The sequence below is a fragment of the Haliotis rubra genome, unplaced genomic scaffold, assembly GCF_003918875.1.
Source record: "Haliotis rubra isolate DU_JTF1 unplaced genomic scaffold, ASM391887v1 Scf304, whole genome shotgun sequence".
NCBI lineage: Eukaryota > Metazoa > Mollusca > Gastropoda > Lepetellida > Haliotidae > Haliotis > Haliotis rubra.
Window position 1 is genome coordinate 994894 of NW_025766974.1, and position 26500 is coordinate 1021393.

General features: G+C 38.3%; 1 protein-coding gene across 1 annotated transcript in view; it reads right to left on the reverse strand.

Moving 5' to 3' along the window:
- LOC124282829 (wings apart-like protein homolog) overlaps nt 1-26233 on the reverse strand; it is a 40477-nt gene extending 14244 nt beyond the window's left edge. Inside the window, 6 exon segments of the mRNA XM_046718862.1 lie at nt 897-1033; nt 1205-1372; nt 2529-2600; nt 19440-21539; nt 21874-21934; nt 26097-26233. Of these exon segments, the coding sequence (XP_046574818.1) occupies nt 897-1033; nt 1205-1372; nt 2529-2600; nt 19440-21533 (2471 nt within the window). The 5' untranslated portion in view covers nt 21534-21539; nt 21874-21934; nt 26097-26233.
- Between the last annotated feature and the right edge of the window lie 267 nt (nt 26234-26500).

Genomic DNA, 26500 nt, shown 5'->3' on the forward strand with positions numbered 1-26500 from the left:
ACTGTACTGTGTGTGAGCACCTACCTCAGACATCTTACCAACCAACTACATACACTGTAGTGTGAAGCACCTACCTCAGACATCTTACCAACCAACTACATACACTGTTGTGTGAAGCACCTACCAGACATCTTACCAACCAACTATACACTGTTGTGTGAAGCACCTACCTCAGACCTTACCAACTACTACACACTGTTGTGTGAAGCACCTACCTCAGACATCTTACCAACCAACTACATACACTGTTGTGTGAAGCACCTACCTCAGATATCTTACCAACCAACTACATACACTGTTGTGTGAAGCACCTACCTCAGACATCTTACCAACCAACTACATACACTGTTGTGTGAAGCACCTACCTCAGACATCTTACCAACCAACTACATACACTGTTGTGAGAAGCACCTACCTCAGATATCTTACCAACCAACTACATACACTGTCGTGTGAAGCACCTACCTCAGATATCCAAGCCACCAACTACACACTGTTGTGTGAAGCACCTACCTCAGACATTTTACCAACCAACTACATACACTGTTGTGTGAAGCACCTGCCTCAGACATCTTACCAACCAACTACACACACTGTTGTGTGAAGCACCTGCCTCAGATATCCAAGCCACCAACTACACACTGTTGTGCAAAGCACCTACCTCAGACATCTTACCAACCAACTACACACACTGTTGTGTGAAGCACCTACCTCAGACATTCAACCCACAGTGCTGTGTAAAGAATCGACCTCACACTCAATCCACTGACTACATACACTAAGATGTGACATATCTTCCTCACATCTAACCCACTGAAAATATACACTGCTGTTTGCAGACCTTTCCCTCAACATCCAACCCGCTGATGATGTACACTGTATTGTGAAACACCTACCTTAAACACCTGATTGGCATAGGTTCTGTGTCTTGAAGGCCATCTAACAGATATTCCACATCATCCATGAAGTCTTGTGTCTCTCCTGATTCCTGCACCTCAAAGGCCTGCTTCACATTCCGCACAACCGTGAACAGCTGCAAACAAAGATCAATGCTAAGTGATTCTAATTGTACGCACGATCTTAGTATGATGACTATCCAAAGTGTAATGTCATCGAACATCCTTAAAACAAATTTTGAACAATATCCTTTGTCCTCAATAATGATCTGATGATGTTGTAATACAGTATAAAATGTTGGTCCTACCGGACGATGTTCCTTGTTGACTCTGATGGATGTGTAGGCCTCATCCCCAAGTCTGCTTGGCCAGTGGACGGCCCTGGTCAGTTTGGGAGCTGACTTTGCCTTAGGATCTGGTTCAGCAAACCCTTTTAATGCCTTCACGTTTACTGTAGGTTGTGGCTTGCTTTCCTCCTATGGTAGAAGGTAAAGAACCTCATGATGTACTGATATATAGCATGAATTACTTGACAACTGGAACATTAGACACTGACACACAGTGAATATTTTCACTGTATGTGTCTTCCTGGAAAAACACCATGGCATTTATTCCCAGCCTTTTTCTACTGAAACTGTCTATAAAAGTCTGACAGCAGATGGCACTAAGGATCTGATAATTAACTTTTGTTCAGGTTTCCTTTCCTTTCAGGAGGGACAGTTTATATGTTTTTACCATACATTGCATGTAGATCTTTTCAAGACATTTAGTTTTCTTAAGCATGCATTGGAGAGTTTATTATTTCATAAGGACTGTTTATTAAAAAGCATTTTGAATCACTGTCATGTGGCTTAATGACAGTACATAGAGACAGAAAGGGTGGAGAGAAACCTCTTTGGTCATGTACATGTTGACTTCAAATAAGAATATCCGTGGTTCAAATCCCAGCACGGGTTCAGAAATTTTAGGGCCACTACAGTAGGACTTAAAATGAAAAGCAAACAGAATAGTTCTTTCCTGCCATAATCATATCTGGTGGTGATTAAGCCTGAGTAACTGACAAAGATATAACAACATTTCACAAAAACAAGGACTTTCAGTTTGACCAAAATGTTTAAATAACATACCATTTGAAACACATATGAAGAATCTCTATATCATACAGAAATAATATACAACAAACATTTGAGTTTGACCACTGACAAATAAAGTGATAAGAAGCGAAACCCTGGTGTGGTCATGAGGCAGACAAAATCACTCTCCACAGATACTGTATCAAGCTCTTTCTTTATAGCAGGTATCCAGTAGAAATATGTCACTACAAGATCAATTGGTGAACTTTAAGAAATTTTACCATCATCCATAAAACAGATAATACTTACTTTATTCTATAATACAGAAGTGCTCAGTAGCCTAACGCTTAGTCTCTGAATGTATATATATATTTGATTGTAACAAATAAACCTATTCAAACTGAAAAGGAGTCCCACTCCAGAGACCAAAGATTCGGAACCTGGGGAAATCTAGACTTGCTTCATTTAGAGCTTTAGCATAGCAGGGAGGACTAGGCTGTATGGAAAATAAAATGGTTAAGGGAATGTGAGACTGACTAGAGTCCACAGAAATGCTTACCTTTGATGATGGGTTGCCATGATCCAAGCTGCCTTGCCAGGACCGAGGATTGTACACCGCTTTTGTTGGAGACTGAAAGACAATGTGCACATGAACATATTATATTCTCAAACATAGAAATCTCTTCAGTAATCAAAATGTACAAGCAAACATATCATTGGTCAAACAGACATGTGCATGTCTTTCTTTCCTATAGGTTTTCTTACACTTGTGTAATGAATTTTAAGTGTTGTGTCATTTGAACTCAAAATATAATAGAATGGATACATTTTACACTGGAGAAGGTAAGGTGAAATGAGGCTTAGGTCAAGGGGAGGTGAAATGGCATTTAGGGCGAAGGGGGGTGAAATGGGGTTTACGGGGAGGGGAGGTGAAGTCATGCTTAGGTCAAGGGGAGGTGAAACAAGGATTAGGAGGAAGGGAGGTGAAATGAGGCTTAGGTCAAGGGGAGGTGAAAGGGGTTTAGGAGGAAGGGAGGTGAAGTGAGGCTTAGGTCAAGGGGAGGTGAAAGGGGTTTAGGAGGAAGGGAGGTGAAGTGAGGCTTAGGTCAAGGGAGGTGAAAGGGGTTTAGGAGGAAGGGAGGTGAAATGAGGCTTAGGTCAAGGGAGGTGAAAGGGGTTTAGGAGGAAGGGAGGTGAAATGAGGCTTAGGTCAAGGGGAGGTGAAAGGGGTTTAGGAGGAAGGGAGGTGAAGTGAGGCTTAGGTCAAGGGGAGGTGAAAGGGGTTTAGGAGGAAGGGAGGTGAAATGAGGCTTAGGTCAAGGGGAGGTGAAAGGGGTTTAGGAGGAAGGGAGGTGAAATGAGGCTTAGGTCAAGGGGAGGTGAAACAAGGATTAGGTAGAGGGGAGGTGAAATGGGGTTTATGGTGAGGGGAAGTGAAACAAGGACTACGTCGAGGAGAGGTGAAATAAGGCTTACAGTGAGGGGAGGTGAAATGTGGATAAGGGCGAAGGGAGGTTAAAAGGGATTTTGGGCAAGTGGAGATGAAATAGGGTTTAGAATTGCATAAAGGTTTAGTGCATCACTACAGTAATGTGCATGTGACTAATATGGGTTTTATAATACTAGTCTCAGTGTTTTGATGTATAACATGAACACAGGAAATATTATTCTTGAAAGAAACATAAAGGTTCTGTAATTTGAAAGTTGATAAACTGTATCAAACCATTATATTACTTTACAGAACCCTTGATATTAATCAGTGGGTGTATCAGCCACTAGTTCTGCAAGTCAAAGTAAAACCCAATAGCCAACTGAAGCACCATACCACAGTTTAGCATGGATACCCCACGCCTTCACAGCATGCAGACTCCTTGCCAACCAGTCTTGTTTATCCCCTTAATGCCGAGCCCCAGGCTGGGCAACAACAACTACAATCTTTTTATGTGTTTTGGTAATGACAGCCATTGGGGATCGACCCAACAAGAATTCACTTGTTTGATAAATAAACTGATTTAAGATCCATACATTAAAACAACCGCTCATCCCTCATTCCACTTTAGGAATGATAAAGTTGGTTGGTGTTTAACGCCACACTCCACAATATTCCAGCAATATGGTGGCAGTTTGTAGGGGAGAAATGGTACGCTACCATGTAATGGTACGTATTGCAGTACAAGGCCTTCGGTTTGGGTTCGTTTCGGTTCAGTGTATGAGATATGATCATAATGTAGAAAACTGAGCCAAAGAGCCAAACCATACATTGTTTAATAACATGGGAAAGTAAACAACCATAATATTTGTTATTTTGAATGGACAAAACTGTCATTTTATGACTAGATAGAAATGACAGTATGAAAACACTGAATTTTTGGATTGCATCACAGTATACCCGAACCTGAATAAAAATACTGTGGTTCTACTAATAGAACCTAGCGATCTGTAAATAATCAAGTCTTGACTAGACAATCCAGTGATCAACAGCATGAGCATCAATCTACACAAATGGGATACGATGGCATGTGTCAACCATGCCAGTGAGTCTGACCACCCAATCTGGTTAGTCGCCTCTTACGACAAGCATTGGTTGCTGAAGGCCAATTCTAACCCAGATCTTCATGGGTAGGACTGATAAAGAAAGCCCTATGAATTTTCACTTCAACTAGTATTTAATTGTAGATTAGTTTAATGGTAAACTATAGACAAAAATCACTGATCTGAAAGATATATAGGCAGATCTGAGTGAATTTACACCATCAATATATTTGGTAAGGTCAATAATTCTGCACAGTCAAAAGCATATACAAAGGGAAACCACTCCCGTCTAGAAACTAAGATTATCTGCCCTTGAGCTATCCAAAAGGTCACAGACATTACTAACGGCTTGCAGACATTTTATGTCTTATCCTTCCCTTGAAGAGTGAAAATAAAAGGCAATGTTAGAACTTAAGTACATTATAATCTGATGCAGGCCCTGTCTGTCATGCCATTTTGTCAAGTTTATTCACAGGTGACAATGATCTTAGTTGCTTGGATTGGTCTGAACCAATTCTAGCGTATAATGATCTTAGCCTACAATTACTTTGTGGAAGTGGATGGTAATTGTAGTCAAAGCCAGAGATTGTGAGTTTAAGGATTTATGATCACTGTAGCACTAATACTATTTTATGCAAGTGGGCCCTGGTCCAGTCTATTGACACATTCATAAGTATAGCGAATGTCACCCAACATTTGCTAATAGTAACGTACAGGAACACGCAGCATGTATTCTGACTTCTGTGAGCAAGCTCATTGTGATGAATTTGTAGATGCACTATGAGGTCAAAATGTGTCACAAAACATTTGGTATAGAGATATTTTTTTCTTTCAATCAATTGTTTATTTCATCTTGTGATAAGAAAATTTAAACAATGCTCTTGACAAGAAAACATATATTGCATTATTATACGGCCCTCTCAAAGTGATTTTTATAACCTTCCTCTGAAAACTATATCATATATCAATGTTCAGGCAACTTCTTGTAAAAAGTGGTGATTCACTCAAGTGGGATAGAAACATTATTTTTGAAAACATTATGTACTTTGTCATTAAAAAATAACATAAAAGGAATCAAGACTATGCAATATTCATTGTTATAGAGTCAGGTTCCCTGAAGTGTTATGAACTATTTAAATAAAATCGCTAGGAACTGGCTTCAGATATTAAACTCCATGTGGGGGTTAGAACCTGTTCTCACCATCGTAATGGGCTAACCCATTAGCCATTCAGCTACCCACGAACCACTAAGCTATATTTACCAGGTTATGGTATTGTTGATGAACTATCATACAGCTATTATTGTGTGAAATACATTGGAATGACTTACAGCATCTGTACAGTACAAACAGTTGCCATTGTGATTGAGAGCATGGTGAGAAAATTGAGGTTCAAAACATATGTCCAAATTTAGTAGCAAACATTGGCATATCATTTGTCTTGCACTTATTTTGTAATAGTGATATATGCTATATGAATGGGACAAACTGCTATATGTCGTGTTTAACATTTAAATATCAATCAAAGAGGTTATGGCATGAAAATACAACATTTGATATAGGATATATCATGGGCATACCATTGATATGTACCATAGATGGGCCACTAAGACATCACAGCCAAGATCCTACGAATGTCATTGTTTATTGATTTATCAACAAATTTTGAAAGTTGATGCTGTATAAATACATTTTTATGAGCAATCAATATGAAATGTATATTTACTGCCAGTAATCAGTCATATCTATTGAGACTTCAAAAATTAAAACGAATGAAAAAAGAGCAAATTCAATTCTAAACATTTAATGGATCAGCCCAGTTCATGTCCAGCATTAAATCTATTAATTGTAAGTCTATATACAGTCGAACACCGTTGACTCGATATTTACGGGACCAGGAAAAACTATCGACTTATCCGAATATCGACACATCAGAGTTGGGCATATCATCACATACCAACATGAAAGAAATGAAAGAAAACAAAAGAAAACAGTAGATTGCATGTCTATTATTTACCATTTGGTATCATTTTATAGCCCCACAACACAATAGCGTTTAATTGACTCCTAATCCGCATTTCTCAGTCGGCAATTTAGTAACAACCCAACAATCAATTGCTTGTCACGTGATGACACAAGTCCCTGATTAGACTCTCACTATGTTTTGATTCGATACTATAATCCGTTATCAGGAGTGTTAAGTTGAAATTGGGAGTTCATCCTAGTTAGATAAACAAACAAGTGACACCTACAACACTATTAGCCTTAATTAGCTTACACTACCGCTACCTTTGATTCATGCCGCAGCATGTGTGTAAACACATGGAGACAGTCACAGTTCAGATGGATACTTGCCCGAGAAAGGTAGGTGTATATCGACTTTACGTGCAAATATCGAGTTAAAAGGGTAATTTTGCTTGTCAGGACCATGAAATCATATCGGGATATCCGAAATATCGAGACATCCGTATCGAGTTGAAAGGGTTCAAATAATGATAAATAATGAGAATTTTGCCGGGACCGAGAAATTATATCAAGACAACCGAGATATCAGAGTTCGACACAACGGTGTTCGACTGTAGTGATTTTTAGAAATACATATATTCAGAAAAATCAAAATAATATTTTTAAATATATATTTTAATAATTTTGAAATTAAATGACATTTATAGTCAATATATAACAAGTTACATTTCCAAAAATATATCAATACAAAATTGCCATCAAATTACACTAGAAGAAAACTTAAGACCCCAAACAGCAATCTGCTTTTTTTCTATCATGTATTTTTGCTGTGGACCTTGCTGTGCTGGCTAACCTGCTCCTCCACTAGGCCCTGGAGACACTGGTCTGACCCAGCATATTGTGACATTTCCTCAAGCCTTCCACCCCCACTGGCCACTTACACTGCTGACAAAACTGTCCTCAGGCATGGTTCTAGAGTCTGACATTCAAGAATGACCCACATATTATTGGATAATGCCAAGAAACTTAACACACGCTGAAGCAATGAAAATGGAAGAAACATATGAGGAGAGCACCATGGCATGTCTGACATGAATAAGGAAGAACTTTGTTCTCTGTTATGTAATATTTGACTGACAGTGACATCATATGAAGAGACTCACATTTCAAATTTAACATCCAGACAGACAAATTCATATTGCTGAATACATTATTTATCATTCTTGAGCTTTTGACACCACAAATAATGACTTTATCCCTTTCAAAGGGGTAAATAAGCCAGCACAACCAGCCATGATGGTGTATGATATGTGACACTATGGGCTATAAGTTAGAAAGGAGGTTATGAAAGATCAAACAGTTGTTTACCCTTGATAGATGTAAACTTACATTTAGTTATAAAATTATCTTCATAAAATATAATGAAATGAGCCCAAAGACTCATGGTTTTTGGGAGTCAAATAAGCAGGTTTTCTGCATCCATGCATACAAATTTAGGAGTCATCATGACTCCCTGTGTCATGAGAGGGAATCAAGGACATGTTTTTGGGAGTCATATATGCAGGTTTTCTGTGTCATGGTAAACACTGGCCCACATGCTAAGCTGTGAGATTGAAATGCCACTGACAAATGGTTTGATGGGGTGCAAGAATAGGTTCTGAAATTTCAGTGAGTCAAATTAAATGCATTTTTCATTAAATGAATCATGGTGGGTATTATTTGTGTAATTTTAGGCCTGATGTCACTACACTGTGAAAATATTTTCATTACATCTTCAATACACACTAAATAATAACAGGAGTGTAATGAAAACTAGACTATCATAAAGCATCTTCACATCCTGGTTTCTTCCGACCAGAATTTATATATCTGGTATATGTATGCAACATCGCTGTAACCCATCCACTATGAAGAAAATATGGTACATGTCAAGAATATAGGTTAAAGAACAAATAAACTTTGTTTTTTTTGTGTACTCTTTTAACCATTACATACGAAAGATTTGTGGTTAGTCTTATGCGGAACACCAAATTCATTCTTTAAAACCTTGTGGTTAATTAATACTGAGTGATTAAAAGTTGCCTGCTTCACTCTCCCCCCACCAACGAAACCACAGACAGGTTACGTAACTCTGTCAACAGAGCACGGAAGTGACGTCATATGAGGAAGGATTTTCAGTTGTGTATAAAGTGTGTAGCAAGCTCGTCATTTTGATGATTTCGCGACATCAACAAAGACATGCCGAATTGTTGCGTTGTCGTCAATTGCTCCTAGGGGTCGGGTGATGGTGTCACCATGCAGAGATTTCCACAGGACCCCGCAGTTCGTGCTAAATGGGTTATGTTTGTGAGTGCGAAATTGTTCTGTCATAAGCTATGTCATGCAAAGTCCTATTGTCCATCAATCAAATACATATTTTACTACCAGTAGAAAGCAGTTTTGATTTTGTAACTTGGTGAAAACAAACCTAAATAGCATATATTCTCAGACTAGCAGATGTTAGCGACAGGGCGCCGTCATTTTTAAAAAATCGCGACATCACGGTCTAAAGTCTGTTAAAGAATTAATGAGATTATGGTTTGTTTTCATCAAGTTAGAAAATCAAAAATAATTTTTACTCGTAGTTAAATATATATTTCAATCATGACCAAAGGATGTTGCATGACACAACTTGTAACATAACGATTTCTTCCACGGAAGCGAGGTGGGGGTCGAAGTGACAATACTGCGCAATAAATTTCTTGCTACATTCACGTGGTTAACGTCCACTCACCAGTATGTAGATACTAGTCAATGTACGCCTTTATATTTGGTCTTATAATCCTAATTAGTTTATTATCATACTTGTATGCATTTTGAAACTAAATAAAAAGCAGGAGATCTGCTGATACTTATAGTGAATTTATAACAGGACTGTAATATCTAGACATTTTATAGTTTGCCAATGTGAATCATAATTCACACACACGCCAATACAAGTGTATGTTGTCTGTCTCATTACACTTCACGGCGAAAACAACGATTCTGTTGAATGCTACGACAAAGAATAAAAACAAAATGCAAATATTAAAATTAAAACAGATTAAAGTTATAGAAACAACGTCAGGCTATTACCTTGCTCGAGGAATGTATCCATCAATATCCACAAAAACGAGTGATATGCCATTCATCTCCAGCTGTTCCAAGTGATGTGTCTTTTAACATTCTAATATACGAAAAAGTGATATATCGTTTCAGGTATTTCACATTGGTGTATAGTCTCATTGGTCACCCAAGATAGCACACCTGGCAACTAATTGCATAATGTCCGCCATTCTTTATATAAAAAGTAATTTAGTTAGCCAATAATGAGCAATCAGTCAATGTATTGGCGGTTAATCCTTTGAAAGAAGGACGTTGTTTTTACACAGACACAGACACGACAGAGTGTATTCAGTATAGATTAGTTAATCTACATACATAAACACTACCTTTTGACAAATCCGCTGTGCAAGATAAAAGTAATTAATCAATCAGCGTGTTATCGGTTAATCATTTGATCGATGTGTATAATGTTGAGTATTTACTCCAGACACAAGAAATGCCAAATGGGAACCTTTGTCAGGTAATCTAAGTGGTGTCACCACTAATTATACCTGTTATAATTTCATTAACTGACCACAAAGTGAAGGATGACAAATAACATGCGTAGGTTTATACCACCTAACACGGATTACAACAAGGGAGTATTAATTGCTGTATTGTATGCAATTTTAATTGCATGTGAAATCTTATGGGCCGACACTGTTTTGAGAATACGAACAGAACTTCTTTGTTGCAAAAGAATACATATAAGCATTTGTTGTGTGCTAAAACTGTATGTACCCACTTACCTAAGTAAATTTTTAGATTCTTCTCGCAATGACAAAGTAGGGTTGTTTAGTTTACGGATTCAAATAAATCAAATGTCAGTTTTTAATAGACGTCATATTTTTCATGACATGATTAAATATCGAGGTAAAAAAACCCACAGATCAATTTGGATCAGTCATTATACCATCCAGGCATTAGAAAACCTGAAAAAGCCCACACTGCTTTGATACTTTATTACAATCAGACAAGAACTACCGGGGATAATTTGAAATAACTGCATCTGATGGGCATCCGCCCTTCTTAATGACGCACTGTTTAGGTTGAAGAAATTAACCGTAACCGTGATGAGCGAGGCTGATCAAATAAGGCCTAGCGACACCAAGCGATTTTGACAGAATCGTCTATGAAAACAAGTTGTAACTTGGAAACTAGGCAAAGCAGGAGACCAAATTAAATGACAGTAGATTGTGAGAACATATAGCTTTCATTTTTCACAACAGTTGTCATGATTTCAGGTTTATACAAACCTGTAAACAAGATAATTTACATGTACATGAAAATGTACATGAATTCTGCATCGGCCCTCATATCTATTCCTCATATGACGTCACAGAGACGCGCCGCTCTGATTGATTGAAATTTCGTTTCGCGGGTGAGAATTGTGCACTGTTGTCAAAAACGTTGATTTAAGATAATTAAAGATCGAAATGAGTAGTTTTAATGATGGGGTTTCATTTATAACGATGCCAATTAGTGATTTATGTATTTGTACCCCCCTAGAGTATATGTGATCTTTAACAAAAACAAATATTTTTCCTGAATACCATGTTATGTCACCAGTTGATGGATTATTTATCATATTCACTCATATAATAAAAACACACATTATTGGACAGGTTTTAATCAAGCTGACTGTTACTTTGTGATCATGTTACTCAGGCTGAAGTAACCAAAATGCCAAAATGTTTAACAGAAATCATCCTATTTGGTGAGAGGTGACATATTAATGCAATGCAAGAAGTACTAACAAAACAGCTTCCTGCACAGAATTTAGAAGCAGCCATAAAAAAGACGTGACTTTGCATATGTGTTAGTAAATCAAAACTATTTTGTCATAATAGTTTATGTAAAATATCATCAATTTTTTCACAGTTTTAATATTGATAATCATTAGTAATTCTTCCCATCAACCATATTTTATTTAGCCAGCCTGAATTGTTCCCATCAACAATATTTCTGATTTTCAATATTTTAAGCCAGCCCTACACATGACTGTCTGAGCTTGCCCGGGCTTGGACACATTCCCTTATGCATATTTTGCTTTAATACTACCGACAAATTTGCTCTTTCAAAAAATATTTCTGAATATTTGATTCAAGTGATTGCAAATAATGAACAGAATTCATGAAGGAATTCAGTTTGATTCAATGAATACATCAGTGAATCATAACAGCCCTAATCTAGATGCTAAATCCTTACCACATATAATGAATTCTCATCACGTAATTCTCGCCTATGGTCAAAACATTATTTTTATTTTGTTTTCATTTTGTTTTGTTTCACTGTATATCAGGGGTCATTTTGGATTCTATGAGGACCCTGTTCCCATGCAGTTACACATGACTATATGAGTGGCCCCTGAGCATGTAACACCCAAATTACCATGTCAACAAATCAGAACTTGAATATGCAATTTAACCATGTAACTATAATGTCTGCTTTGAAACTGTATATCTAGACTTTCATCTATTTTATTTATTCCTTCCAAAACTGTATTCAATATTGTTTACAATACTTTCTGCTAATTTGTATGAAGTTAATGGCAATGCACCCACCAACTAATGCTATTTACAGCAACCACCGTCAGTTTACTACTATTGACGCCTTGAAACAAACTTTAGTTGACAGAAAATGGTTACAATTATCATAAATGGCTTACTTGGACATTAAAAATAATATTTCTTGAAATTTGACTGTAATTGGTCAACATTTTCATGATGGCAAGCCTGGGAGCCTTGTCAGGAACTTACAAAAAAGTTCAATTCCTTACAAACATTCGACCATCCTACTACACACAAGACTATTTTAAATATATCCACAAATTTTGCTACTGATAAAGCGCTTTATTGTTATATATTGTTTCTGATAAAGTAATATTTTCAAATATAATTCCGATCACAGCATCAATATTGTTAAAAGTTATTTTAATGGTTTTTTAAAATTATCTTTTTAATTCAGAAACCCCTGTTACAAATGGGCATGTTTTGACCGAATGACCGAGAGATTTCAGGAAGCGGGTTAGGGGTCAAAAGTTTTTTAAAATCCTATCTTGACCAAGGGCAAATATTAACAGTCTACACTTGCTCTTATTTTTTTCATACTTGCCAACTACTTGAAGATTTGTCACTAAGGGGTGCGATCTGAAAACCTGTCAAGTCTTCTCAGGGTGTAGTGTCAATAGACTTGAATACTTTCACTATTGGTTTAATTTTTGCAGCAGCTTCAATTATACTAGTAGGCCTACTTGAAGAACTTTTTTAAATGTGACAATAAAATTAGAAATGTGGTTACGAGTTAACTTTTTGGAGTTAGTTTTAGGTACGAATTCGCCATGGGGGGATGAGTTTTCATCGGTGTTTTGTGATGCATAAAAATCGAATTTGAAGCCATGAATTTTGTAAAATTTACGTTTTCAATTGGATATTAGGGTAAAAAAATGTACCGTATATTACCGCAGATAAACTGAAATTTGAAGACCAAAAAAGGCAGCCTGTAGAAGGTGGTCGTCTTAACTACGGGTAACACTCAGGTCAAACATTTTTTCTGGTGACCAGTAAGAAAACAACATCGTATCATTTCGCGTGAACGAACAGTAGAAAATGGCTTTGTCAGTGAAGAAGTCAAATTGACAATTAAACATCACTAGACAAGATTATTTAGTAATATTTACCCTTTCAGCTCTAATTTATTTTTGCTTGGCATTGTATTATTTGGAGGGATTAACATGGCCATGTGTATTTGTCTCGGATATAGAGCCTGAAATAGCAATCACCTGTGCACACTTTTCCCGGTGATCTAGTTGAAACGTACCCAATAATATAACGGGATGAATCAATTTTGACGCAGTGATCAGTGAAATATAATATCTAAAATTACCCTCGCGAACATGGTAAGCGGAAGTTGTACGCCCATGGAATGAGGTGAAATAAGCATGCCAGTTTATTGAAAATTGATCATCCAACTACAATAAATGACATTTAGCAAAAAAAATTAATATACGTATCCAATTTCTGTCAACTACACTTCATATTGAGACGTGACACAGACACAGTATGATTGAGATTTCAGGGAATAAATCGGTAACTGCCAGTTGTCTTGGCCACGATTAGACCCCATCGCAGGGGGTCAGCTTTTGTACGAAACATACCATTTTTATACTGATTTTAAGGGTCAAGTTAGGATGATTTGTAAATGTTACCTGCCACCAGGCAAGATAAAATGCATTTTTTTACCTGTCCGACATCAAAAACGCAGGAGTAAGGCAATCATATTTTTTACCCCTGCGGGTGCACAGCTGATTGCAATTTCTGGTTTAGTTTTTGTGAAAATATACACAGAAATCTTAATCTATGCAGCAGAGGCCCAGAAAAGCTGCATATCCGGGTAAAATATGCATAAAAAATTTCCAATTACGCATTAGAAATAATTGTTGCGTACCAATTACGCATTTCAAATGTTAGATACGCAAAAAGTTAAAAACAAATGCGTACTGAAGATATTAATAAAAATCGCTTGCGTAATGAAAAAGACATCGATAGCTATCAAGTTGTACTGTTAGTATAGGACTAGTGTTGTACTGTCAGTATAGGATGAGTGATTTTTTATGAAATCATTTCCATTATATTTAAGTTGGTTTTGATAAGGTATGACATAAGGCAGAACATACCTGCTTAGTAAACTTAATCAGTCACATAATACTTAGGTGAGTAAAGTGACTGAAATATGCACATATTTGAAAGCAGTGGGTAACGGAAAATGAAATACCCATTCAACATTCATAATACCCACTCCAAACAAATACAGTGGGTACAGTACCCACATGAGCTAAATCTTATCTGGAGCTCTGTATGCATATGAAATAAAATACCTAGCAGAACAGGAAATTTAAGTTAACTGGCAAATCATTATGTCTGGTGGTGTTTTATCTCTAATTTCAATGTTTTATTAGCCAAGTTTGTTAACACCTGTTCATTTGTATATGAGTTCTCTGAAGGGATATGATGTAAATATAGTTACATATGCATTATGCTTGGGTGCTCAGTAGCAATGAACTACAACATTTTCATAAAGCCACTCGTGCCATTGTAACATACTTAAAGGTCACATGCAACCAAAAAATCAAACATAATTAAAACACAATTATCACTTCTTCATGACATATAATATGCATTGCTGATTATGAAAAAACAAATAAACAAAATTATAAGCGTATAATCGCAAATCAAAAGTGCAATATTTTGTACTTGGGTTTACCTCCCTCGAAACGAAGCAGCCGGGATACCGAACCCAGTCAGAGCGGGTGGGTGTGCACTCAAGTGTAACGGCTGGTTCATTAGCAGATGCCGCCTTCACGGCTTATTGTGTGTGTGTATATATAGAGATGTTGGGTTTTGTAAATACATGCTCATTTTTTGTGTATAACATTTTGCAATCAACAGACATCATAACATGTCATGTGTTCAAGTATCACTCCTGCCTGTCTGTGTAATTACATAATGCGATAGAGACCGAACTCGGGCCATAAATCAATGCGTTTTGTTTATGGTGTATAGCCTGATTGGTGTTAAGTTCAAATTGCATGTGGTCAGTGATAGCAGTTGTGTATTGAATATTGTCATTAGCAGACAGGCAGGCAGACACACAGGTGTCAATAAAACAAGACACTGAGTTTTGTCTGTGACAGCGACATCACAGTTCTGTCAACGCTAAATAATGACATTGCTTTTAAGTATCGAACTGAGAAAGTGACTCGGTAAGAAGAACGTGTGGTGAAATAGACAAATGAAATTATATAAACAGTTTATTTACTGTCATAACATATAAAAAATTCGCTGCCTGTGAGATATCAACAAAACATTAGGAAAATAGCTCACACCAAAGCCTTCACCGAGTATTCACCAGACAGCCAGCTTCCAAGTTCTTGCGAACCTATTTCACTCTTGCGCATGCTATGAACGCGCCCAGCCCAGCTGTTGAAACCCGTATTCCCCAGAAAAGTCTGGGGAAAATTAGTGAAACGTTTGAACTCCGATTTCGCGCGTTTTTTTTCATCGTTATTTTTCAACTTTTTAAGTTGAATTTGCATTTTTGACGCTTTGTTTCGGTAAGTCCATACCGAAAGGTATCAGAATCTGCAAAGTTGTGTTTTACGTTGCATGTGACCTTTAAAAAATATATACAGTTTGAATTGTACAGTCAACAAAGTTTTTTCGGTTAAAAATCTGTGAATGACCTTGCCATTTGACATCACCTTGACACATGGCAAGTTGAGAAGAAAGTGCTCATGAAGTATTATTTGGCAATAAAAAGTGTTTTGTACCATCATGATTTATAGGGAAATGTTACATAATCTGAAGTTTGTTCACAATACATGCATCCGACCAATCACAGAACAACTATAACCTTAATGATGCGACAGTCGACCTTCAATAATTTTTGACAACCATAGTGACTGACTTCATGTTCAGGTCCTTCATGAAGTTGAAACCAACCAAGGCTGATCTGATCTTCAGCTATAATGTACCAAGCATTTATCTTGTTTTCAGATATTGGACCAAGGACAACAGTATAGTTTTACGATGTTTTTAGTAATATTCCAGCAATATCACTGTGGGGCACACCAGAAATGGCTTCATACATTGTACCTGTGTGGGGAATCGAACCCGGGTCTTCAGCGTGATGAGCGAATGCCATAACAACTAGACTACCCCATCACACCACTGCAGGACAACAGCGAATGATGGGACAAATTTCTAGCTCAGTAGATCAGATTTTTGGTGCTCTGATATGATACATCTGTGGGTGAAGATCTGAGTCCACCAATCTCAGAGGCTTCAATCGATTGATAAGCAGCATGGCTTCTAAATTCTTAGCATTAGTTCGAGTAGCATTCACAACAAATCTGAATTAAGGTTAGCATGGCAAGTTCTGCTTATAATACTAATAGTGCAAATGATACAAGTGTTTGCCACTGATATGGCAATGTCCCCCGCCACTAAAGAATGGAATATCTATATTTACTACTTTTTATTTTTTGGTCATACAAGATGCCTGAAATGACTGGTGTCTGCCTAATCACCCAATGTATGCTGTCGACATAATTGAAAACATTGGGTGCAATATCTTATGAGATATCGTGTTTAAATAAATTTGAAAAGTGGTCAAAGTGTCGTGGTGACCTTGAAGATAAGGTCAAGGTCACCCAAATAAACTGGTGTCTGCATAATCCCCTAATGTGGGCTGTCACCAAATTTGAAGACATTGCTTACAACAGTTCATAAGATATCACATTAACAAGAATTAAAAGTGTGCAAAGTGTCGTGGTGACCATTGAAAATAAGGTCAAGGTCACCCAAATAAACTGGTGTCTGTGTAATCCCCCAATGTAGGCAGTCACCAGATTTGAAGACATTGGGTACAACAGTCCATGAGATGTCACGTTAACAAGCCTTTGAAAAGTGTTCAAAGTGTCATGGTGACCTTGAAGATAAGGTCTAGGTCACCCAAATAAACTGGTGTCTGCGTAATCCCCTAATGTGGGCTGTCACCAAATTTGAAGACATTGCTTACAACAGTTCATAAGATATCACATTAACAAGAATTAAAAGTGTGCAAAGTGTCGTGGGGTGACCATTGAAAATAAGGTCTAGGTCACCCCAATCAACTGGTGTCTGTGTAATCCCCCAATGTAAGTTGTCACCAATTTTGAAGACATTGGGTACAACAGTTCCTGAGATATCGCGTTAACAAGAGTTTGAAAAGTGGTCAAAGTGTCATGGTGACCTTGAAAATATGCTCAAGGTCACCAAATCGACTGGTGTCTGGATAATCCCCCAATGTAGGCAGTCACCAAATATGAAGACATTGGGTACAACAGTTCATGAGATATCTCGTTAACAAGAGTTTGAAAAGTGGTCAAAGTGCCGTGGTGACCTTGAAAATAAGGCCATGGTCACCCAAATCGACTGGTGTCTGCGTAATCCCCCAATGTAGGCTGTCACCAAACTTGAAGACATTGGGTACAACGGTTCATGAGATATCACGTTAACAACAATCAGGACGTACGTACGTACATATGTACGGACACCGCCGAATACCTAGTCCCCCGTTCCGTGTTGCGACAGGGGAAAAAAAATCTACTGTTTGTTGTTTACCACTGCACTGAGCCATATTCCAGCTAAATGATAGCAGTCTGTAAAAAACTGTTTGAACCAGACATTCGAATGATTGACATCATGAGCATACATATATAAATAGAACTAATCCAGATCTTCAAGGGGAGAATTATGTTGTGCTACACTATACGAACAACAGGATTAAGAATATACAGTCGTCCCTCGCCATAACGCAGGTCTTTGGGTCCATGGATGACACAATCCCCCCCTGTTATTAGCCACCCGCATTATAGTAGGTTATACATAATACGGAAAAGGCCAAGTAAAATTGGACTTTCCATGGACATAACAGAACTGCTATTTAGTGTATTGTGCCTAGTCAAAACTATATCATATCATCGGAGGTGAAAAAACAAACTTTGTAACGAAAATAGATATATGTAGAGGAAACTTGCAATCAAACAAAACATCACTAAACATGATAATTGAATTGCTGTTCCTGTTATGCTACCTGTTATAGCCGGAAATAGCAATCAGCTGTGCTCACGATTTGGTCCAATGTACTGACGATCCAGTTAAAAATGATCCGAAAATATAACATCAATGAATTTCTATTCCATCATCAGAATAATTTATATCTTAAACAGTTATTTTAACAGAGATAATCTATATTGCTATGGTATTAGTATAATGCATGTTTTCTACGAACATATTTAACATTTGGGTTATGTGGCTGGATACATTTTACGTAGGAGACAGTTTGATAAGTCACTGTTGACTTCCTACGGTACGTGCCACTTTGATTGTAAAACAAAATGTTGGCAATTAATTGTCACTGAAATATGACTTCAATGAGTCAATAACGTGGATCTAGGGGTTCATGGATGATGAGGTGGTAATCTGTTTGTGATTGCTGAGAATAATGTGAATTAGTGCTATCACAGGAGGCGCGAAAAGCAGTCCCCCCATGAACGGTAAGTGGAAGTATTACACGTATAGAATGAGGTAATGCCATTTCACACACGTTTTCTTCGTTGTTACTGTAAACAGTTTTAATGAATGAAAATTGGATTGAATTTAATCAAATAAAATGAAATTGAAGATCGTTTTATTATGTGTTTTCTGACATCAGTTTTCGGATGGTGGCGTTTACACACGCCATAACGTGGTGTGTTGTATAACAGCAAACACCATAAGTACTCAGCTGATGGCATGTCTTTATGATAAAGTTGTCTTTCATAAGTTATTACGATGTCCCGCTGTTGATCTGATTATTTAAGAAAACCCTGAATGCTTTTTAAGCATCTGAAAAACCACATATATGTACGATCAACATCGTTCATTGCAATCCGCACTGAATTTCGCTACTTTACAACGTGACTAACCTGAGCTGAAGAGCGGTTTTGTTGGCATGCTATTTTTTGATAATGTGAAGATGTGTGATCGCTGGGCAACTTCTTTTTATGGGAGCCATGAATTACCTCGCGGTTTAACCGAATCCGTGGTATTGCGAAGAGTGTAATTGCGAGGGATGACTGTACATGATTGGCATAACTTAGCTTCTTGGACTTGAAACCTCCCATTTCTTGTAACATATTTATTGTTTCTGACAATATTTCCTGACTACTTCTTGTCCCTGAAAAGTCTGAAGGAATACAGAGCATAAAAAGTTTCATGCTTTCAAGAATTCAGATGATTGCACTTATGTGCATAATTAGTTTCACATACCTTCTTCGGGCTTTGCAAAACTTTCCTCCTCAGACTATCAGACGATTTCCTAACACTTCTAGAGTTCTTTGATTTGAAAATCCTCCTAGTTTCTTGCACCTGAGATTGCTGACTGCCTGAACCCTGACTGTCATCCTGAGAATCATGTGACTCCTCTGACACAACACTCTGTGAGTCTGACTCGAGGTCAAAGTCCTCAGACACACTTGTAGCACTTGACTTAGCATTAGATGCTCTACTAGCTGCAGAGTCAGGCAGGTTATACTCCTGACTACTACTAGGGGTGGTGTCCATTGGCACAAATTTCTCATCCTCATCCTCTTTCTCTTCATCCTCTGGCTCCACAGACAGACAAGGAGGAGAGACCTGAGGAGAGTCAATGATCTGGGCAGGCTCTAGTGTTGGAGGCTCAATGTCCAAACTTGGCGGTTCATTCTCTTCAGAAAGTTCTTCTTTTGTTTCCTGTTTTACCTCTGGTGGTGGTGCTCGAGATTTGAATATCCTATATGAACGTCTAGAACTATATGTTACGGGCTTTCTCTCTTTCACTTTTCTATTGTCAAAGTCATTATTACTATTACTGTCTGTAGTAGGAGCTAATGAGGGTTCAGACTCAATGGAGTCTTGAGAACTGGCAGGCACAGGTTCTGAAGAGGAAGATGAGGAAAAGTCTACATGTGCAGATCTATATATCTTATTTCTCACTTGCACAGTGGATACACTGTTATTGTGGGCCCTTGCTGCATGTGTCCGTGAGTTAAATGTTATGGGCTGAGATGACCACTGATTACTTTCTTCACTGGAGTCATTGTCAAACTGGTATGTAGAAGTCTTGGCAGCATCAGCATCAGATGTGTCCTCTTCCTCCTCCTCCTCATCTCCCTCAGTGATCACATCAATTTTTATTGGTCTGTCTGCTTTACTCAGAGCTTTGCTAGGATTTCCAAAATATTTATGTTGAACAGTTTCCTTGGTTTCCTGCTCAACTCCCTTCGGTTTGCATACAACAATCAGTGTTGTGCCCTTCTGCCCTTTCACTTGAGCTTTGGATATGACTGTGCTATTGGAAAAAGAGCCAATGGCATCTTGGTTCTTGCCACCAGTCTTTTCAACATACATACGTTTATATTCCTGCAGTAATTTAGGATCTGAGTAGCGGGAGGCACGTCGGGGACTATGAGGACCTCGTGTAATTGCTGTTGGCAAAGTGGTGGTAGATGGAGGTGATGGCTGATTAGTGTTGAGTTGTGATGTTTCCAAGTTACCTGTCTGCTTGTTGCTTCCATATGTCCTCACAGGTTGTTTCTTGAAGGACACAGATGACACATCATCATCAGATAACTCTTCTGTGTTCCGTGCTTCTTTCTTCATGAACTGTGGCATCTTGAAGTTAAAACTAACTTCATCATCATCATCCTCATCATTATCTTCACTATCATCCTCATTTATGGAATGTGGAGAATCCCCACTGGATTGAGGCTTGTACTCATCTTCATCATCACCAAATCCAAAGTTCACAACAGGCTTGGTCTCAATTACTTCTGTTACCAGCTTTTTCTTTGTCTCAACAGGATTAGCAAATGGTGTTCTTGTATAGGTCCGTTTAGAGATTGTCACACCAGACTTGAAGCTGAAATCGCCTTCCTCCTTCACCTCCATGCTCTCATCTTTCATCTTGCGATTGTCATTGGCACTGGGTGGTTGCTCATTTGCAGCACCACGTGTAGCAATCCGAGTTCCTGGGAGTCGAGTTCCTGGAAGTCTTGAGCTTGGGGCAGTACATGCCTTTGCTAGAACAACTTGCTTCTTAACGGGACTTCTCTTTCGTTCCATATCTGTATCAAAGCTAAATGGATCTTCAGGGCCCTTTGGTTCTTCCTCCAAACGAGGTTTCTTTGCCTGGGAAGATTCCATCTTCAGTCTTTGGCTTTCTCTCAAGGCCTTGAAGTTGGTCTTGCCCCATTTGGTATGTGAAGGGGCAGCTTTCAGAGCAGGTTTAGTGGTGACTATTTCATCAAAGGCACGACTTGCAGTACTCTCCTTGGAGCGGCTGTATGTCTTGGCGCCAAATCGCTGTGCAGTACTACTACTCATTTTGACCTACACAAAACATAGAACATCAGAAAGTAAGTATGATGACAAAACATAACTAAACATGCTTAACACCGGAAATTATTAATTCTATTTTCATACATAATTATATGTACATAGATCTTATACCAGAATATAGCTAAAGCATTGCAATTCTCATGCTTTGACACAGGTTTGTGGAAGTATAGCCTTGTGGATTGAGGCTAAGGTCAAAATGAGGGATAAGTTAATGAACTTGGGTTTCCAACCTGGAGAAAAAGTTTCAGATCATCATCCTAGTTTGCTGTATAATATAGTTTCAAGCAAAAGGAGATGTTACTTCAGAATCAGAACAAAAGCTCACCTTTTAACTGTTGCCAAATTTCTCTTAATTCCTAAATCTTTGGGACATTACAGCATCTAAAACCTGGAAGAAAAAAAGATATATATGACCAATTTATTACACTATTTGTAAATTACTAGCATCAGCTGACATTTGTAAACTGATTCAGCATCATATAAAATAAGTATTATGATAATATGAAGCATATTGTTCTTAATCACTGCTTACTAACATTTGCCTTCAGTTAAGTTGAAATAACAGCCTGGCCTGTCATCATGCTTTAGTAGTGAGGCAGATAAAAAAGGATATAATTTCACTGGATCATTGAAGGGACAGACCCAATACTGGATTGTCTGACCAAGGACACACTCAACGCCAAAACAGAAGTCACCAACCTCCTTGCCCAGTGACCTTGATATGTACTCACAGTTCTGTACATCGTGGGGGCATTTCATTATATATGAAATCTACCATCCCCCAACTACCAGATGATGGGAGTCAACCAGACTGGGTCAAATGGTTAACAACAGTTGCAAATGTAAAAGATCCTGTGGAATGGAATTGCTTAGCTTTTAATAAGTCATTTAATCTAGTCTTGAGTCTTAAATAGATTTTGCTTGCCAATATGCAATGTTGAGACAGTTTGGAATATCATTTTTCTCTGCCAAGAATTTCTTTCAGAAAATTAATAGGAACACTGACATTATAGTGGTATGTGGCTATCAAAACCTAAGAGACGCTTGTGACAGTTTACATAACCATTTATTACCATACAGGATAAACCTATACTGAGCTGCAAAAGAAACGCAAGATTTCCAAACGTTATTTCAAATGGTAAATCATAACAATCTTTCGTTGGAGATAAAACTAAATCTCTCAAGACATGCTGGTGTGCGTCTGAGACCCCAATTGAAGGTAACCTTTCAATATCTCCTGAAACCAAATGCCAAAATGCAGCAGTTTTGAGGGCCATGGGTGGATGTTGCAGACATTTCTCGAGGAAACCAAAATGCATGTGCATGAACAGAATATAGACCGATTGCAAGCCGGACAGCATGCCCTGGTGGTTGCGAACGCTTACAATGTGCACGTCAGTACCATCCATCGTCTGCAGCAGCGCTAAAACTCTACCAACAGCACTGCAGACAGTGCCCTCAGTGTACGTCCCCAAGTGACCACTCCCAGGCAGGACAGCTACATCCCTCGGTAACACCTAGGGGATTACTTCAGGTCAGCCACCATGACAGCTCGCGAGACCATTGGCACTCGACAGCGGCCAATCAGTGATGACACGGTACGACGTCGCCTAGAAGCCCACAACCTTCGTTGTCGTCCTGCTAGAGGGCCTATCCTCACAGCCCCTAACTGTCAAGCATGAATGCAGTGGGCTACACAGCACCAACATTGGCGGCATTAACAATGGACGTGATGAAAGCCGATCAGAGAATTGGACCCCATGTGTTCCTACATGTTGGTGCAGGATGAGGGAATGGCACTACAGCGCTACATTGACCATATCCTAAGACCTCACATCGTGCCCTTCTTTGCGCGCTACCAGAACGTGTTCCAGCAGGACAATGCCCGCCCCCATACAGCCAGGGTCACTATGGACTTCTTATGTCAGCATAATATCAGAACCATGCCATGGCCGGCTCTAAGCCCTGATTTGAACCCCATTGAACACATGTGGGGTGAAATCCAGAGACGTCTGAGCCAGGTGGTTCCAAGACCAACAACACAGTGCTGAACTGGAAGGCAGCTTCCTCAGACTGGGGGCACAAGTACCAATGGTTTTCATGAACCACCTCATTCACTCCATGTACCAGCAGTGTATGGCTGTTTTGAACAACCAAGGAGGGCATACCCAGTACTGAACATGTCATGCCCCCCATGTGCTGGATCCACCCACTACAGCAATACATGAGAATGTGCCATGGACTGTGATCAAAGTGTATCCAGGCAAAGGAACTGATAACATTTTCATTTTTCATCTATGTGGCAATGAAATTAAGACACAGTTCACAATCACACAAGTCTCGCGTTTCTTTTGCGGTTCAGTATATAATCATTTGATCCTTTGAATTGTGAACAATATGTAAGCTGTTCCTTTTCTGATATCAACAGCCTTGCTGATTTAAATAAGTCAAATATTTTACTCAAAGTTCATACAAAAATTACAAAACGAAATAAGCAGCAGAGCTAATATTTTCATACAAAAATATATGGAAATTTCCATTTGAGGACAGTGGATCAGAATGAGACCCCAAACCTCTTTTGTGTCAGCTTAAATGGAGATTGGGAGGTCAGGCTGTGTGACTTGTGCTTATATCTCTACAGTTTTTAGCATTGATCATAGAATATGAAATATGGTAATAGTCTAATATTATTGTGGTATGTGATGAATGACTGCAGGTCAGAATATATAAAGCACATGAAATGAATAGGAATAACAATGTGTATACCTTTTCTTGTGCCATTTATTGTTTTATCAGACCATTACAGGTTTCAGGTAATTTCTTGATCAATCCTGTTTTAGTGCTTGCGCAATATTTATTTGGGATCAGACTGTTGTTATGGAGTTCATCTGTATGTCATATTATTTCATTCATTAATCATTTCACTCTGAATGCTTATGTTAAAATGTGGCAGTAACTGTTGACAGACAATACACCAGCCTGAATGGTCGGTTTACAGAACAGTGATTGAGTGAGTGAGGTTAGTTTTATGCCGCACTTAGCAATATTCCAGCTATATGACGGCGGTCTGTAAATAATCGAGTCTGGACCAGACAATCCAGTGTATCAACAGCATGAGCATCGATTCAAGGTGTTTGGAACCAATTTTCTCTTATGTTGTGAAAGGAATGTGCACTAATCCAAGATCGGCTGGGAATGTCATATATGTTACACAAGGGTGAACATACTATATGGAGGAGGTTCTTGAAAGGCATGATGATGAAGGAGCAAGAATTAGCTCAGAAACATCATAAACATCATATAAAGAATAAAATGAAGTTGTTATCTATAATGTGTCATGTATTTATATTGAGGAGATGCATTTTTTGGTCAGAATTATGTATGTTATTTTGTTTGAATTTCATTGGTGATAATTTGGTTGTTGAGGTGGTTGTTGGCAGATGGTGTGCAGAAATGGATACATGTACCTATCTGTATTAAACACAAATGTAACCAAAACAAATCAGGTAAATGATTTTACCCCAGCATGGCAATATTGTTTCTTTGGCATTTGTTTAATGATGTACTCAGCAATTTTCAAGCTACACATGTATATGATGGCTGTCTGAAAATAACTGATTTCGGTGACTGACATTATGAGCATCAATTTACACAACTGGGATCCGATGACATGCACCAACCAAGTCAGTGTGCCTGACCTACCAATCTCATTGTGGTCTTTTAAGTCTTACAACAAGCATGATCTGCTGCAAACCAATATAATAACAAGGATCTTCACAAAATCATTGAAGTATCAACTGTGATTGTTATGATTGCAGTGAAAAGCACACTTGGACACTTGTGTATACAAAATGGAAGACTGGACGTTCTTCTACCAAAATCTCCTTCATCAAAGATAATCTTATCATGCATTTAATAAATATTGTGTACATCGGTGTTTCTGGAAATATAGATACTGCAGAAAAAAGTACTGACTGAATTGTGTGTTTAAGTATTCAGACACTTATACAATTTTGTCAGTAGATGTACTGCTGCAATAGGCACAAATGAACATGCTTGTTTAGCTGAATTTCTCAGATGCTATAGATCATAAACAGTCACGCCTTGGGGCACTGATCACTTGTGTCGCAGTGATATATTCTGAGGAGAATAATAGAGCTAGCCTCAAATAGGTTGGCTCCATCTTTCGACAATGCTGCTAATAACTATCAACATGCGGATTCTCTTCTAGAATATGGATTGAACCTGGAAAAACACCACCACCATGACCTACATACCAGGCTCCAGCACAACCGGAAATACGAATCTGTATCAACAGCTACAACATTGATTCTGTGAGAAAATGAAATAACTGTCATTGCTTGCAACTGCAATATGACGAACATATGTCATTGACAACACCGGTTTGTAGAAACATGTAGATCGATGGGTTGTTTACAACACGGTACAGGCAATGGAATATGCAAACAGGTTTCCGTCTCCCTGTGTTTTGGTAAGCATGCAGTCACTACAGACATAAGATAAGCAAATTTGATAGTAAATATATTACTTATAGACTCCGCAGTGTGTTTGGAGTAGTTTGTCGAAGCTGTATCACCCAGATCCCCTACGAGAGAGAAATTCTTAAGACGTAAATACTACTGAGCTTCACGTTGAGCGCCATTTTCCTGTACAAAAGGGGAATTGACAAAGGACGCAGGCGCAGTAGCTCTTGAAAAAGTTGGGTTAGCTACATTTCAATGGGCTCCGTTTCGTATTCTTTCCAAGGGGCGTAATAACTTCCTTTGCGTGTATATTTAGAGTTGTTTCCCTTGTAATAATTATTTTATGTGTGTTTCAATAACCATGCCGATTCACCCACATTGAAGTATCACATTTCAAAGTGCACTTAATGTATGCAGTTGGGTGTGAAAGAAAGGTACACCATTCTGTACACTGTCTTTAGATGATGT